The 18732-nt window shown below is 45.0% G+C and overlaps 1 protein-coding gene across 1 annotated transcript; it reads right to left on the minus strand.

The window, feature by feature from the left end:
• Positions 1 to 13785: 13785 nt before the first annotated feature.
• On the minus strand, positions 13786 to 15442 carry LOC147685392 (E3 ubiquitin/ISG15 ligase TRIM25-like). The gene has a single exon (XM_086939634.1). The coding sequence runs from the start codon at positions 15440 to 15442 to the stop codon at positions 13817 to 13819; it is 1626 nt and encodes a 541-aa protein (XP_086795760.1). The 3' UTR covers positions 13786 to 13816.
• Positions 15443 to 18732: the final 3290 nt, after the last annotated feature.

The raw sequence follows: 18732 nt of genomic DNA on the forward strand, positions 1-18732 counted from the left end.
GATTCTTGAGCCAATGACAGAGAGCGTGTTCCCCCTTGTTTGTTCAGATAGTGCATTGTGGTGGTGTTGTCTGTTCTCACAAATACTGGGGAATCTTTGATCCTGGGCAGGAACGCTTTTAATGCCAGGTAAACTGCCCTTAACTCGAGGAGCTTTATGTGCAGTTGCTTCCCTGCAAGGGACCACTGCCCATTGATTTGAAGGTCCTGAAGGAACGCCCCCCAACCTTCTAAAGACGCATCTGTAGTCATCACATGTGGCGAGATTGGAAGTATGAACGAAAGGCCCCGCCGTAGATTTTGTGGATGAAGCCACCAGCTCAGAGCCTGGACCATGGTAGGAGTTATCCGGATGCGAGAAAAACAAGGACCCCCTGGGTATCAATACAGACTCCTAGGGCAGGGTAATCACCTATGTGGGTAAAAAATCCTAGGACATCAGCAAGGAAAATGACCAATTCTTACATAACTAGTGGTGTGAAGAAGGAACGGAAATGGATTGTATGTAAATATATATTTAATAAGTATGAATAAAACTATATGATGGGGTAAAAAGTATAATTCATAAAAAGACAGACAACAGGTATTATAGATCAATACATCTCCTATAAATCATACGCATTACAAAAAACAATACATTTACATGGGTCAATGGCATAAAAAGTACTAGAAGTTTTAATCATTAAAAACTCGACGCGCGTTTCGGCAGAAAACTGCCTTCTTCAGGAGTCTCTGCTGATATTCTAGAAATACATATACAGAAAAAAAGACATATCAGATCATAGTTTTGTGTTTATATAACTAAACTCTTAAAAAAGACATTTAGACAACAGGTTCATATTCTATCTATCAAATTCGTCTATCTTCAACACCTACCAAGTTAAGACACTAAATTAGGTAATTTCTTGTCATATGATGGACAAATGTTTTCAACAGTATTGTACAGTACTTAACTTACAAGAGTCTCATTATTTCTTATATGAGGTATATTGCACATTATATTTCTAATTTTTGAGCTATGTAAAACTGACCTTCATAACATGAGGATGGAAAAAGTACATATCTCTTAATCTAAACATAAAATTCCATGTGATATATACAACAACTTACATTGATCTATTTTTAAGAAGTTGATGATATCTTCATAGATACGAGTAGTCAGAGCCACTTGATAAAGGCTAATACCTGATCAAAAATAAAATATTAAAAATGAAATAAAAAAGGGAGTTAAGGAGATTAGGTGGACAAAGAAAAATAATGAGTCACTTTGAACACATGGCGCCACATGGATAGTGGGTCTAACGTATTCTATCACATTCCTCTAGGTAGATAATGTCAACTAGCAGGGGATAGAAGAATATAGCGAACGCGATTATGATAAACAATCACATAGTCCTATCTAGTATAGAATGCCAGCCTTATAAAGGTAATATATCTCTGCCGTGGACCGGTGATAAACAAGGTGTGACAACTGACAATCGGAAAGTCTGGATAATTTCGAAATGAGGTCCCAACATAATTTTAACATGTGGACTATTTTTATGACTGTGGACGTCTGACTCCTACATGACTAAAAAAATTATATATAGAAACTTCATATTATTATTAGTAGTACCTGAATTAACACTGACATCATCATAATTTCAAACACGATGATCCTGTACAACCACAGGGAGAATATGGCCCAGGAGGTGGAGCAATCTCTAGGTCAGCATAAACAAGGATACTGTATAAATGAAAAACGGAACTGGTGAGAAGGGAGTTAATACTTGGCCACATAGATAGCTTGTTGGCAGTAAGCTAGTGTAGACTTATTTCAGGTGACAAGAATGCTTAGAAGCTTTCATGGCTGATGAGTCAATGTAAGTAAAATAAGGGAAAGCATACCTATGGGCTTCTGGTACAGGTATACAGATGGAGGAATCTTGAGGACAGCAGGATGGTGCTGCTCCAATACGGGCAAGACGGCACGTCACGTAGATACCTCCAGCCGGGAAAGTAAACGTAGCCCGTTTTTCACTACGTTTACTTTCCCGGCTGGAGGTTTCTACGTGACGTGCCGTCTTGCCCATATTGGAGCAGCACCATCCTGCTGTCCTCAAGATTCCTCCATCTGTAAGGTAATTATTAGCGATAGTTTTTAGACCATGTATGTCATTAGACTTATGACTTGCAAACTGGTTCTTTTCCAACTTAGCAGATATCACCTTTCTTTTCATCTATTTAGAATACCTTCCCTTTTCCTTTGTTTCCTTGCAGTTTTGCACTATCAGCATCGGCAGACGTTGTTTGATCCCATCTCCCATCCATAGAATACGGAATAAGAAACATATTTTTGGTATTCTCTTAAATACACAAGGTACGTGTCTGCTACATAATGTTTGCGACGCTTACTGTTCGACACCATCCACATTAGCGTTTTCATTAGACTAGTATATTCTAGCTAGTAAAGGTTCACTAGCAGTCCTCGTACTTATTGGCATCCTTTGTGTGCTTTTTCTTCCCTTAACTACAGTCACGATTTGTCTGGCCCATTGCGGATGTCGATATTCCCTGTATGAATTTGTATACCTGTACCAGAAGCCCATAGGTATGCTTTCCCTTATTTTACTTACATTGACTCATCAGCCATGAAAGCTTCTAAGCATTCTTGTCACCTGAAATAAGTCTACACTAGCTTACTGCCAACAAGCTATCTATGTGGCCAAGTATTAACTCCCTTCTCACCAGTTCCGTTTTTCATTTATACAGTATCCTTGTTTATGCTGACCTAGAGATTGCTCCACCTCCTGGGCCATATTCTCCCTGTGGTTGTACAGGATCATCGTGTTTGAAATTATGATGATGTCAGTGTTAATTCAGGTACTACTAATAATAATATGAAGTTTCTATATATAATTTTTTTAGTCATGTAGGAGTCAGACGTCCACAGTCATAAAAATAGTCCACACGTTAAAATTATGTTGGGACCTCATTTCGAAATTATCCAGACTTTCCGATTGTCAGTTGTCACACCTTGTTTATCACCGGTCCACGGCAGAGATATATTATCTTTATAAGGCTGGCATTCTATACTAGATAGGCCTATGTGATTGTTTATCATAATCGCGTTCGCTATATTCTTCTATCACCTGCTAGTTGACATTATCTACCTAGAGGAATGTGATAGAATACGTTAGACCCACTATCCATGTGGTGCCATGTGTTCAAAGTGACTCATTATTTTTCTTTGTCCACCTAATCTCCTTAACTCCCTTTTTTATTTCATTTTTAATATTTTATTTTTGATCAGGTATTAGCCTTTATCAAGTGGCTCTGACTACTCGTATCTATGAAGATATCACCAACTTCTTAAAAATAGATCAATGTAAGTTGTTGTATATATCACATGGAATTTTATGTTTAGATTAAGAGATATGTACTTTTTCCATCCTCATGTTATGAAGGTCAGTTTTACATAGCTCAAAAATTAGAAATATAATGTGCAATATACCTCATATAAGAAATAATGAGACTCTTGTAAGTTAAGTACTGTACAATACTGTTGAAAACATTTGTCCATCATATGACAAGAAATGACCTAATTTAGTGTCTTAACTTGGTAGGTGTTGAAGATAGACGAATTTGATAGATAGAATATGAACCTGTTGTCTAAATGTCTTTTTTAAGAGTTTAGTTATATAAACACAAAACTATGATCTGATATGTCTTTTTTTCTGTATATGTATTTCTAGAATATCAGCAGAGACTCCTGAAGAAGGCAGTTTTCTGCCGAAACGCGCGTCGAGTTTTTAATGATTAAAACTTCTAGTACTTTTTATGCCATTGACCCATGTAAATGTATTGTTTTTTGTAATGTGTATGATTTATAGGAGATGTATTGATCTATAATACCTGTTGTCTGTCTTTTTATGAATTATACTTTTTACCCCATCATATAGTTTTATTCATACTTATTAAATATATATTTACATACAATCCATTTCCGTTCCTTCTTCACACCACTAGTTATGTAAGAATTGGTCCTTTTCCTTGCTGATGTCCTAGGATTTTTTACCCACATAGGAGTTATCCGGATGACATCATCGAAGGATCCCCTGCATTGAATCCAATGAGCTGATAGCGCTTCCTGAAGTGGACGCATACGAAGGCGGCAGTGTGGAACCAACAGGATGTTTGAGGACATCATCCCTAGCAAGGACTTGTACAGGCGCACCGTGATGGACTTTTTGGATTGAATCCGGGCGGCCAAGGTCCTTAGTTTCACTTGACGTTCCTGTGAAGGGAAAGCCTTTCTCTGAGCAGTATCTAGGGCAGCTCCGAGGAAAGTGAGACACTGGGTCGGCTGAAGGACTGATTTTTAGGTCTCGGTACTATCCGGTTCGTGAGAAACGGAAGTAGAGAGATCTTATGTTTCTTAGAGGGGCTCTTGATCCCGCCTCTAATTTCGACTCTCTCCCATTGGCTGGCTTCCTAAAAGGAGGCCAGCCATTGGAGGAGAGAGCCGTCACTCCGATTTAGCCCCGTCTTTCTCGGATTTGGGGGCGTCATTTTTGCTGTTCTTTAGACAGTGATGTCATCCGTCACTCAGAACAGCAAAACCACGCCCCAAATCCGAGAAAGACTGAAGCAGGCGGGCGCCATTTTTTTTTTCTTCCTTCGACGAGCTGCAGGACTCCCTTCCTCCTCGCCTGTGCTGGCCTTGTACCCGTGTTCCCACGTTGCTCTCTCCCTCCTGGACTCCCACTTTGCGCTCTGTTTACCATAGGCTGGCTTGAGGCACGCAGACTGTTATGGTTTCGCCCGCCTTTGCTGAGTCTGGAGCAGAGCATAGACAAAAAGAAAGGACACAACGCGGAGGTAGGGTGTTCTGTAAAGAGCGAGCCCGCTACAGAGAAATTGCAGGAACGCACCAGCAGATTTAGCTTGCTCTCCGCTTGGTATTAATCTTCTCATGGATGTGCGCAGGAGGTGTAGTCCCGCTCCGCCCGCCTGCAGCTCTCAGTCCCGCTCCCCCTCCCTCCGCCCGCCCGCAGCTCTCAGTCCCGCTCCCCCTCCCTCCGCCCGCCCGCAGCTCTCAGTCCCGCCCGCAGCTCTCAGTCCCGCTCCCCCCTCCCTCCGCAGCTCTCAGTCCCGCTCCCCCCTCCCTCCGCCCGCCCGCAGCTCTCAGTCCCGCTTCCCCTCCCTCCGCCCGCCCGCAGCTCTCAGTCCCGCTCCCCCCTCCCTCCCTCCGACCGCAGCTCTCCGGTAGTCTGCTCTTGCTTTTTCTAGTTTGGATATGACACCCGTATCATGGTGTCAAGGATTGGGCAGGAGTTCCGCACTTGCCTCGGTACACCCTACGAGACGTTCCCCCTTGCAATCGCCTGCCCAGTTCACCTCGCACTCCGGGTCTCCAAAGTGCCTCGAGGACGCTGAGTTCGCTGGAGGCGCACTGAGAGGCTGCATCGCCTCCGTGATCCCGTGAACTCCGCATCCAGAGAGAGGAGTCCGGCCACAAGAACCACGAGGTCCCACAGCCAGTGAAGGGAGCCGCCGCAGAGGAGTCCCCGCTACAGTTTGCATTTATCCTTTGACTCCTTGGTCAGGTCAATCACTCTCATCCGCCTTTTTACTCTCCTCCACCCTGCTTTTATTAAAAAACAAAAATCCATTCTCTGTAATGTTTGTGGCCCTCTCTTCTTTCGACTTTGAGCTTCGGGCAATGAGAGGCAGCCGACGGGGGACCGGTTTCAGGTAAGTAACTTCTTATTCTTTCCGCCTCTCCCTCACCATTCCTTTTCATACTTTCTAAACACTATGTACAATTACAGTCGGACGCTGTCCGCTCCCAACCAGCGGTCTGCGTATCGGGTGCAGCAATTAACTTTTACCTCTGGGACGTTGTCTTAGAGAAATTAAACGGTGAATGTGAGATTGGCGTCTCCCATTACATTTGGGTAAACCTGATTGTTAAGAAGTATGCTACGGCAAATTAGGCTTTCGAATATTATTTATTCTCAAATAAGATACAACCACCGGCTGGAGCAGGGCATAAGCAAGCAGTATGCCTGACAGGATACTGTGGGGTGGGTTTGGTTTAATGGGACCTACGTTCCGAGTTTTAACAAGTACTGTGCCTCTTTAAATTACTTTACCATAGTGTGCAAAAATAAGGGCCCTAGAGCAAATTAAGAAACTGAGCCTACTAACTCCTGGAAGGGGGATAATATACAGCATTAATCAGTTCTTCCTCTGCCCCCCCCGGTTCCTGGGCATCAGTGCCGCTGCACCTAATTTCTCGGGCTCTTTCTCAATGGGCCCACTGGCTTGCCGACATACATAACAGAGTTAAGCCCGGTACTCAGTGCGTTGTTAGTGCCACAGCACTGTAATCCACATTTCAAATGCACTCTGTTTGACTGAGCCATGACCCTCTGCTCACACTATCCCACGGCAGCCTTGCTGTGGTGGTGCAGCCAAATGAAGTCTGCACAAGGTCTCTGACTCCTTCCTGTCCTGCTAACTAGTTTAAGTTTTGTAAAGCGCCGACAGGGCAGAGGAAAAAGAGTGTCAGAGCGCTATACATAGAAGTGATTTAGAGTGACTGTAACCTTTACTTTAACATAAAGTGAGCATTGTTCATCGCCTTTGTCTGTGTCCGGGATTAATGTTGAACAACCTCTAATAAGTAGGGGCTGTAGAGCTCTCTCCCCAGGGGTACCCCAAGCCCTCAGACAGAGCTCTTAGTGGAATGTGTATTGAATGGGCTACATGTGTTCATGCCCTCGCACCACAGGCACCAGAGAGCCCCCCAGGGTCACTTGCAGGCTCCAGTGGGTTTCCGCCCTCTCTGTCACTGCAGGAGCCCGGGAGCCCACGAGGCTGGGCGGATGCATGCTTTAACAGGCTCCTCGCGCTACCCTGTCACCCCGAGGTAGGCGCCCCTTAAAGTAATGCTAGTGTAGGACCCCATCTCACGAGGTCTAACTAAGTTTCCAGCCCTGGATGTTCTTTTTTATAAACCATCCTTTAGTGTCTGATAGCTCAGGGGGTTGTGCTCAACCAAGATCACACAATGCTGGACCCAGTGACATGGTGTAGGAATGCTTGAGGCTGGATAAGGCGCATCCCTGTGACACTGGACTTATTGTAACCCAAAAACAGCAGCAGAGCTGACAGCAGTCCCTGCACATCTCAGTATTTCACTTTCCCTCCAGTGGACCAGTGTACAAACATACACTCCTTATTTGGATTTTTTTTAGGAAAAATGTGATACCAATTTTTTTTACAGACTCCAGTAACTCTCTCATAGTCTGTGGTGTGAAAAAGGGGCAATTGTATTGTAACTGAAAGTCCCAATAATAACGTCAACTGCGTGCTTTGTAAGGAAAAACCTTTTCATATAAAGGACTACAGTCTACGGAAAATTATAAACTGAATCAAAAAAACAACCTTCACCCAAAATATATTAAAAATGCACAACTTTGGAAAAAAGTGCCACTATCTTCAGTTTTGGCTGATCCCACTCTGGATGTTTGGAGGAATCGGTTGTCTAATGCAGAATTTCTGCCACGAATCACTCACAAGTGAACATCTGTGTTTGTTTTTTTTTTCCAGTAAAATATTTTTCTTTAACGCGACATACTGTCTACTTTTGGGGGATAGTCAAACAACAAGAGAGAAAGGGTCAGACAGTCACTCATATACCCCTCAAGTAAACTTTTTTAAACAACAAAAGAGTGACAAACCAGGTGCAATGCAAACCAGGCAAGAACTATATGACCTTATAACCCGAGTCAGAATAGGGTGGATTGGTGAAGAAACTGTGATTCGAAAAGAACACTCATGCACCAACAAAGTTGGGGGATGAAATTGGGTGAGGGGAGAGGGTGTTGTTGGGTGCTATAATGCTTAATGTGACCGGTAAAATACCAGCAACATAGTGCCTAGTCTCAAGATATTGAGTCCTCTGCAACATACACATTTGAGGCTCAGATGTGCTGGCAGTGTCCTTCCTCCTTCTGATGTGGACAAATTAAGCATCATTGTGTTGTGCAAAAGAAACACTTGTGAACTACACCTTGCAGTGGTAAAAGCTGCATAAGCAGGTGTTGCCAAAATATAACAGTGTATGATAATGAAAAAAGGCCATATTGCTGTTGTTCTTTTGCACTTCATAACCAAAACAAATTGTTTGAAAGCTACATAAAAACGACTTTTTAAAAAATGTAATCTTCCCATTTCACATAACTCATTTATCATCTTAACAGTATTTGCACAGTAAAACCGTATAGCACCCAAAATGTTTTGAATTCTGGATTCTCAAACCACGAAGAAGCTATATTTGCCTGCCCTCAATATCTGCACACTGCACTCCAGTCTGCCCTCAATATCTGCCCCTCAATGCCGCCTGCCCTGTGCCTGGTGTGAGGCAGCTTCCTTAAGTCCCCCGCCCATTCTTATGCTCTGTTGATGGGGCATTAATAGTTGGAATCATTGTAGTTACCAGGGACAGGCAGCAATGGCCCCAGGGCATTTATCTTTGACTGGAGCAATGTAAAATATGAGATTTCAGCCACTAAATCAGCCTTTTCTGCCTTCGATCTTTGTAGAAACCAATTTATATTCCACAGCAGACTCGCACTTGCGTGTATCATTGATTCACTCTTTTCTGGCCTGGCCCCCAGTAGATACTGCATGCTCTGCTGAGCAACACTGCTCTACATTCAGTTTCAAAACTGCATTTTCAGTGCCACATTCTGTATTCTCTTCCAAAATGTTATGTTTCAACAAGAACCAACGCTGCAAAATCATTCCTTGAATAATTAACTTACTTTCATGGTTTGCAATAGTGACCCATTCACAAACGTGCTTGGTACAAACACACACAATATGTACCATGTGCAAGGTGTTCCTGTGACTCGTGAAACAGGTGAAATAAGCTGAAGTCTTTGATTCAAGAGCACCTTACTATTGTCACATCTGGCACTTGCTCAGGATGTTGTAGGTCGGAACATTGTCTTTGTATTTTTATGTATAACCTGTTAATTCCTTCACCTGTAAGTACTGTACATACTGAATAAAGTGGTAGACAGTTTGAGACGTGATCTGATGTATGAATCTGGTAATTGTAGTACATCACGAGGGCATGTAAGACAAAGGGCTCTATGTGAATGACTGTATGGGTGGCTCTGTGTGTGTGTGGCTCTGTGTGTGCGCGTGGCTCTGTCTGTGTGTGCGCGTGGCTCTGTCTGTGTGTGCGCGTGGCTCTGTCTGTGTGTGCGCGTGGCTCTGTGTGTGTGTGCGAGGCTCTGTCTGTGTGCGTGGCTCTGTCTGTGTGTGTGTGTGTGGCTCTGTCTGTGTGTGTGTGTAGCTCTGTCTGTGTGTGTGTGTAGCTCTGTGTGTGTCTGTGGGTGTGGTGCGTGTGCGGCTCTGTCTGTGTGTGTGTGCACGGCTCTGTGTGTGTGTGTGTGGTTCTGTGTCTGCGAATACTCTCTACTACTCTCTAATGCTCACCTATTGCCATTGTAAATGACAATACCATTTATTTATGTTTTAAAAAAAAAAATGTCATGAGCAATGCCAATAGCTCTACCTTGGATAATGCCGAGACCATTGCATTGTAAATGCTTGTTCCTCGTTGAGAGTAAGTCCCAGACCATTGAAGAGCTGAAGACAGGATTTGGAGGACTTGGTCACGCCTGCGAAAGTAGGTGCCTTGACGAGCCAGTCGTCTAAGTATGGGAAGACCTGGTGATGTATTTGGCGGAGGTACGCTGCTACTGGAGATAGACATTTGGTAAAAATACGTGGTGCCGACTTTAGGCCGAAAGGCAATACTCAAAACTGGTATTGCTTGCCCGCCACCTCGAACCTGAGAAATTGTTTGTGGTTCCTGTCGATTGGTATATGAAAATATGCGTCTTGAAGGTCTAAAGACACCATAAAGTCGTTCGCATTGAGGAGTTGCAGCACCTCCTGGATGGACACCATACGGAATTACTGTTTTTTGAGGTATTGGTTGAGGTTTCGCAAGTCCAATATAGGTCTCCATTTTTTTGCCTTCTTTCGAATTAGGAAGAATCGGGAGTAGAATCCCTTGCCTTTCTGATTCCGGGGGGCTCTTTTTTTTTAGCATGAGGGAGAGTTCCAATTGCAGCAGTTGCAGATTTTTGTGCCGCATTGGGATTGGCGGCTTTTGAGGCGGAGTTTCCACAAACTCTAGAGAGTGTCCGAATTGAACAAGTTGGAGGACCCACCGATCCGTTGTAATATGTCGCCAATTGTGAAGGAAGGATGAAATTCTCCCGCCAACTTTGCAAGGTGGAGAGAAACTGGAGACCTGTGGCAGAGAGAAATCATTGCCTTCTGCCTGCGTCCTTCTTTCCCCCTCGTCCGCGAAAGGAAGACTTGTTGTAGGACGACTGGTTTTGCTGCTGCTTTTGCTGGTACTGGGATTTGTATTGCTGACTTGAGCCGTACGTGTATTTATACCCCTGATAGGTGCCTCTAGAGGGCTGACCTCTTCCTCTGGAGCCCCGAAAGGAAGGATTCTTGTATTGCAGAGTACCTAGAACTTTTGCGGTATCAGTATCTTTCTTGGTACCCTGTAGCATCTCATCGATGTGTTGTCCAAAAAGAAGCTGACCGTCATACGGCATGTCCAATACCTTGGTCTGAACTTCAGGTCGGAAAGATGTTGCCTTAAGCCAACCTTGGCGCCTCAGGACTGCAGCTCCTGCCAGCTGCCGGAACCCTGTGGATGCAATATCCATCGCCACATCAATCATCTCCGAAGCGGAACCCTTGCCTTCAAGGAGAATCTTCTTCGCCTCTTCTTTCTGCTCCTCTTGAAGCGAATCCAAGTATGGAGCGATATCTGCCCACATTTGGCGGTTGTAACGTCCCAACAGTGCTAAAGAGTTTGCTGCACGCACCGTTAAAGCTGACATGGACGAAAACCTCTTCCCTATGTTGTCTAGCTTTCAACCCTCCTTATCTGGCGGCGCAGCCAATGCAGCCGAAGGATTTTTTGACCTGTGTTGCGCTGCCTGGGTGATCACAGTCCGGCTTTGGATGGCCAATAAGGCAAGCTGAAGCTGTGTCAGGAGCTTTATATTTTTTTGTCCAGTCTGGGCAGCACTGGAGCCAGAGATGAAGGGTTTTGCATTATTTTCTCCCCTTGTTCCCAGATGTAATCAATGATGGGAATGGACCGTACCGCCCCTTGGAATGGCTCTTTAAAATCATAAAGGAAGCAATCCTGTGGTGTTGCAGTTACTTTGCGTTTGAAGCGCTCTCTCTAGTATGTTGTGGAATCCCCCAATGTTTTCCGGGGGTGAATCCGCTTGTGCCTGTACAGGGGATGCTGGACCTGGAATCACATACTCATCCCATTCGTCTTGTGTGTCCTGGAGCTTTCCTTCCTCTCGTTGTTGCTCCTCTTCTTCATCTTCCTCATCAGAGGATGGCAGAGGACGCGAGTGAGCTGGATCTGGTCGAAGGACTAAAGGAGTAGGCCGAGGCCTAGGTGGCGGTGTCACAACTGGCGGTGTCACAACTGGCGGAGGTGGAGCAGTGGACGGGAACCTCTGTTTGTAGTCCGCAATGAGAAACTGCAGGTCTGTCACTATAGAAGCTGGGAGACACACCATAGGCTGTTGAGGAGGCGGTGGAGGTTGGAATTCTTTCTGGTACTCCAAATCATCCTGTCCTTGTTCCTCATAATCTGAGCTTTCGTGAAGTTTTACGCGTAGTTCAGATGGGCTTGTCGCTTGTTGGAACATAGAGCCCTCATCCGAGTCCTCATTATCCAGAAGATGAGCAGCGAGGATTGGTTGGACCCTGCTCGGAGAGGTCAACTCCGGCGTGAGAGTACGAGTAGTCACCCTGAAGTGTGTATAGGTACACTTCAATGGAGGTGATTCTACCGTTGTTGAACCCGTCGATGGAGCGGTCGTCGATGGGGGAACGTTGACAGTCAACTCCGAGTTCGTCTTCTTCGATGATGGCAGCATCGTCGACGGTGGTTTCTTCGTCGACGGCTTTGTCGATGCTGGTGTCGTCGTCGACGGCTTCGTCGACACTGGGGTCGCCGTCGACGGGTACGTCGACGGTCTCGTCGACGCTGGTGTCGACGACGATGACTTCATCGACGATGAACTTGTCGTCGACAATGGGGCCTTTATTGTCGATGACGATTTTGTCGACAATGATGAGGCTTTTGTCGACGTCGATGGCTTTGTCGACGACGACGGTTTAGACTTCATCGACGATGAGGCACTCGTCGACGGTGGTGCCGTCGATGACTTTTTAATAACAATCAGAGATGGAACAGACCTATCCGTCGACGACGAGAATGTAGTAGTCGTTGACGTTGATGTTAAAGATGACGCCATCGACGTGGAGATAGTGGCTGTCGACATTGTCACAGGCAGAGCTGACAATGTCACCAAAGGTTTCTTGAAGGCAGGATCTTGTGCAGAAACCTTCACAGCAATAGCCTTAAAACGAACCTCTGAAGACTTGGGCGTCTTCTTTTGAGGTGGCTGCACAGATGGTCCTGGGGATGACGTTCTAGGCCTTTTGGGAGAAGAGTGTATACTCCTAATGGAACACTCACTCTCACATGAAGAGACTGGTTGATCCTTGTCCTTGAGTCTCTGAAGCCATATCAGCAGGCGGCCCTCTCTATCCTTGAGAGTTTTGGCTGAAAAAGTACGGCAGACTTTACAATCCTTTGCTGAATGGTCAGGGTATAGACAGTAAAGGCAGTCCTCATGCCTGTCATCCACATGAAGCCTCTTTTTGCCACAAGAGGCACAAGGTCTGAAAAGTCCCTTTTTTGGAGTATTAGGCATGGCTAAACGGAAGATCCCTCACAGAATGATAATCCTGAGACAAATATGTAGAAAAAAATCTAGAAATACAAAGAAACTGAGCAGAGCTCAGAGGAGACTCCCTTAGCACGACGTGCGGTAGAAAATCTGAGGGACTAGGGCTCCTTCCAGGATGGTTCTAGAGGGTGGTGATATCTGATTGGCTCTTGGCCAAAGTTTGGTCCTTTTTACAAAAGGACATGGATATGTTACTAATGAGAGGCCTCTGGCCTATTGCTATGTATATGTTTTTATGACATTACTCTTTTTATATACCGGGGACTCCCACCCCGACGACGGGGAATGATTCAGGCATGTGAACCTATGAAAGATACCCATAATACTGGATAACGCCATTAATGATTGTTTTTGTGCAGGAAGGGATCCTATGGTGCCAGGGTGCCTGCATTGGCGCACAGCTGCTGTTCTAGTGCCAGTGCAGGGGAGAGCACAGAGGTGCACCATATTCAGGTAAATATGGCGCATCCCTGCATTTTTTTAAATGACACGGCTTGGCGCAGCAAAATAGCTTGCGGCGCCACACTGCACGATTTTATCGTAAATATACCGCTTTGTGTGTTAGCCACCAGCAACAGCTTGGTCAGAAATTACTTCAAAGACTTTAGGTAGAGTTGTGGTTACATTTTTAAATACCACATGATTCTGTTTTTCAAATGTATCTTTATTCAGCAATATTACATTTCGCAATACTACTTCCACAAACTACGTTTAGGGCCAGTGTGGCAAACTTGGTTGAGACAAAGCACACCTGTTGACATCATAACTGAACTCATATTATAAAGCCTCTAATATATGAAACCCACTTCCAAAAGAAGGGTCCATGGGGCCGAGCTAGATGACTGAAGTGGCGGCAAATCATTTGGGTGTACACTCACCAAAATGGATAGGTGGAGAAAGTCGAAGATTATAAGAATTCCAAATACCATCTGGGACATGTCAACATTGAAGGCTCCGGATTCGGACCCAGCCGCCATCATCCACACAGAAAGCTGGTTGGAGGGGCTCAGTGAAGGCTGCAGTGAAGGTGTAGAGGTGGCTGGCCGATTCTGACACATGATAAAAGGACAGGACCCCTGATTCATAGTCCAGGTAGATGCCAAACCTGTTTGGGGATATTTCACATTCTAGGTCCTCAGCCTTGGAGTTGTGGTATGCTGTGAGTCCTTCCATATTCCAGTCCAGGCACCAAGACTTGTCATTATAGCCAATGCCGGAATGGGGTCCAACTCTCTCAATGCTGGGATAAGCCACCCCAATGGCCCAGATCCCTGTGGAGCTGGTCTCCACTTCCCAGTAGTGTTGCCCAGATGAGAAGGCAACAGAGCCCAACACCTGAAAGCATTCTTTAAAAACATCAGACTGCAGGCTCAACGCTGGTGTTCGGGAGTGTGAAACTGTTTTCAGATCTTGAGAGACCACCATGCCCGTCTTTAGCCCAATGGTGCCCACATCCAAGATTACATCTGATGATCCCCTTAAATAAATCCCCCTCTTCGTTTTCAGCTTGGGGATCATTTCAATAAAGCTGTTCAGCACTGACTGCAGGGTCACCAAGATCGTACGTTCACCTTGGTTTTTGGTCGCTGTGTCCTCCTCACTGGCTGCGCTTGTGCCACCCTCATCACTTTCCTCCTCACTTTCATCAGGATCATTCTCATCTACATACAGGAGTTTGCATTCTTCCAGCAATGTGAGTGGGTCAGTGTGGCTACACAGTTCCTTCAGGTGATGCATCTTCTCTGCAATGACTGATCTTTTGTTCTCCTGCTCCTGGATGTGATGTGAGATTTGGAGGAATGTGTTTGATTCAAGGGCTGTCATCTTTGATTGAAACTCTTTTTCCTTGGCATCCAGCAACACCCGGATGTCTGTAAATAGAGCGCTGGTGTTTGTTTTGACGCGTGTCATCGTTTCACTGAAGTACCCCTTGTATTCTAGCAGCCCGTCTACTTTGTGCCCTGTGGTCTCACTTTGCACGGTCAGTTTCTGTAGTGCATTATCCAGCTCCTCTTTCCATTTCTCTGAGGCTTCAGACAGTAGCTGGACCCGGTGGTCCTTGTGTTTCTTGACCACACAGCAGGTTACGCAGAGGTAGGAGTCATCATCAGCACAGTAGCACTTAAAGAGCTCCTTGTGGGTAGCACACTTCCTGCTCTCCAGGGGTGTGGTGGGCTCTGTCAGGAAGTGACTGGCCCTTTCGTTGTGCTTCTGAAGGTGGCTCTCACAAAGAAACATTTCACACTGCAAGCAGAGCTTCTCAGCTTGGGTAGGGGGGCCGAGGCAGTAGGTACAGAAAACTGAGCTTTTTTCCATCTTTGCCTGGTTGGAAAGGTAACACTTGACCACATTGTTCAATGTCCAGTTGCTTTTCAGCTTTGGTCTCTTGAGGTACATCTCTCGACAGTATGGGCAAGCAAAGACCCCAGCCTCAGTCTGCCCATCCCACATTTTCCGAATACATCCTCTACAGAAGTTGTGCCCACATCGCAAGCTCACTGGGTCTTGGTACAGGCCCAGGCAGATGGAGCACTTTAACTCCTCTCCAAGGTCTGACGTTGCCATCCTTGATCTCGCGATCTCTGAAAAACAAGAAAAGTGAAGGTCTATTAGACTGTCAAGCTTAATTTACCAGGCACTGCAATGCACAGTCACCTAATTTACGGGATTATACTCTAGATCCTTGAGAAGGTTATAGAAATTTGAAGTGGTTGGGATTTCTCCCTCCTTGCTATCAGAAACTCTCCCTTCGTTCTCGCTCACACTTGTTAAAATGTTACATTCTTTAAACTGTGGTTTTTAATTTTTTTGTAAGTCCCCTTCGCATGTAGAAAACAGCAAATCAAAATCAAAGTAAATATTGTGAGCAAGTCAATTGTGAATGTATTTCCTTGTAACTATAGTTGGTTAGCCAGGAATCTCCCCCCACATTCATAACCCTAAAATCCTTCCACGCCATCAGAATTGACCTAGAAAACACCACAACCTTTTTTTTATTTGGAATAATTGCAGTAGATTTCCTAAATTACACTTTTCCCCAGAAAGATATGAAGTGAGAAACGAAAGAAAAGAAAAAAAACCCAGAAGAGTGATCTTCCCTTCTAAACTTGTTTCTACAATGACTAGGGTCTACTTTGGAGTAGAATCAATCAATCAATCAATCAAAGACATTTATAGAGCGCACTACTTACCCGTAGGGTCTCAAGGCGCTTGGGGGGGGGGGGGGGGGGGGGTGCCGTTTCTGCTCGAACAGCCAGGTCTTGAGCTTCTTCCTGAAGGAGAGGTGGTCTTGGGTCAGGCGCAGGTCGGGAGGGAGGGAGTTCCAGGTCTTGGCGGCCAAGAAAGATGACACTATAGCAGATATTTTAAATCGTTTCTTTTTTTTCTTTTTCAGAAATGTAGCTCCCTCAGAAATCTTAAATAAGGGGTGGATGGATGGGTTGGTTATGATTCTGCAGAGGACCTATTAATTAAGAACTGCACCAGCCAGGGACCCTCCCCAGAGTCCTAACTTTAAAATTGAATCCATAGCGGTGCCAGACTTAGGAGGGGGTACTGGAGGGTTATGTTAGACAAAAAGACTCCAAGAGGGAAGCACCTTTCCTGGCATCCAAATCCAAGCAACTGTGAGCGCAAATGGTATGTCGAGACCCTAAGTTACAGCCCCGTGAATCTGAAGAACAGGTTTTGGGATTCTTGTTTTTCTATTTTATTGAATTGTTTGCCATGCTACCATAACTTGGAGTAATGATCAGCTTTTAGCATTTTCACCAAAAGTGCTCCTGCAATATGGGAGAGTAGCGCTTGCAAAGAAAAGTTCTGGCCAACCTTGGGGGGGCTCCACCTCCCCCACCCGAAGTTTAATTGCTTGCCAGAAAAAGTCCTAATTATGTCCTTTGTCCTTTCAATGTAGTACTACAAATTACCTCTCATTTATTAAGTATGGTGAATAAGTTCTGCAGGTGTTTCAATAAATGCTGGTTTAGGAATTAGTCTGATTTATGTGAAAATATGACACCGCCATCTTTAGAAAAGAGTGATTTCTAAGAACCAATTTGCGACAATGAAAGGTAGTGAAAGCCTCCTCCACCAAAAGTCTCTGGCAGAGGTGCTGGCAACCAAAAGTATCCTTTTACACTTCTGCACAGGTTCAAAGAGTGACTTGTACTAGTTTGGACAAAATTAAATTTCATTTCCCATACAGAGACAGGTTTAAAAAACCAGAGCAAAAAACTCTTTTCAACCCCTCTATAACAAGCATTTACATTGCAATGGCCTCAGCTTTGTTAAAGTTATAGCTATTGGCATTGCAAATGGCATTTTTTTCTTTTCTTTTTAAAAAAAAAACAAATAAATGGTATTGTCATTTACAATGGCAATAGGTGAGCATTAGAGAGTAGTAGAGAGCATTAGCGGACACAGAGCCACATGCACAGAAAGACACACACACACACACAGAGCCACACACACACAGAGCCACACACACAGCGAGCCACACACACAGCGAGCCACACACACACACACAGCGAGCCACACACACACAGCGAGCCACACACACACACACAGAAACCCACACACACAGCCCCACACACACACACAGAGAGCCCCACACACACACACAGAGCCCCCACACACACACACACAGAGCCCCCCACACACAGAGCCCCACACACCCCAGCACACATAGAGCCCAACACACACAGAGCCCAACACACACAGAGCCCAACACACACACACACACAGAGCCCAACACAGACAGACACACAGAGCCCAACACACACAGACACACAGAGCCCAACACACACAGACACACAGAGCCCAACACTGACAGACACACAGAGCAACACACACAGACACAGAGCCCAACACACACAGACACACAGAGCCCTACACACAGACACATAGAGCCCCACACACAGACACACAGAGCCCCACACATACAGTTCCCCCCCCACACACACACAGAGACATCCCTCAGTCTCGGTCAGCCACACGCCCATCTCTGCCCAGTAACGCCCCAGGGAACAGGGGCAAGAAAAAAACGATGACAAGCAGGGATCAATCAGAAGCAGGAAACAGAGGCAAGAAAAAAAACGAACAGCAGCAGGGAACAGAGGCAAGAAAAATAAAACATAAATAAATGGCATTGCATATTACAATGCCAATAGCTTAATCTCTCGCAAATGCGAGACCTATTGCATTTGCACCCACACGCACACACACACAGAGCCACACACACACACAGAGCCACACACACGCACAGACAGAGCCAGACAGAGCCACACATGAGAAAAATGTCAGTTATTTAAAGGTAGTAAACTAGGAGTTTGCACAATGACACGCTATATAAATCCAATTCCATTACAACATGCTTCACTACATGGAAAATACATTTAGAAAATATAACAGTCAAATACAAAAATATTGTTAGATTATAAAAGCCAAATTTCCAATTTCTGTGGAAATTAATAATGTTCTGATGTAGTAACCAATAAAAGGCTAGCCCGAGACAAATTCCTTAAACATTACTGCAACTGTGCCAACGCAAACTTTTTCAAGTGTAGAAAATAAGGTGGCTCGAACTGATCGGAAATGCAGCCACTTAGGTCCCACTAATCTGCCTATGTAAACGTCATATCCCTACTCTGCCGTGTCTACAAAACACTGAACGGCTCTACCTATTGAACAAAATACAATTAAACCATGTCTTAGTAAAAATGAGAAAGTGGCGAGATATGATCCGCTCAAAAGACGTGAAAGAAGCAGCTATTGAGTTCCACTATTTATCCATGCTTCTTTATGCAGTTAGCGAGGGGTAAATATTACAGGAGCATCTCTACGCCAACATTTGATAC

This window comes from Lissotriton vulgaris, chromosome 10 (genome assembly GCF_964263255.1).
Source record: "Lissotriton vulgaris chromosome 10, aLisVul1.2, whole genome shotgun sequence".
Classification (NCBI taxonomy): domain Eukaryota; kingdom Metazoa; phylum Chordata; class Amphibia; order Caudata; family Salamandridae; genus Lissotriton; species Lissotriton vulgaris.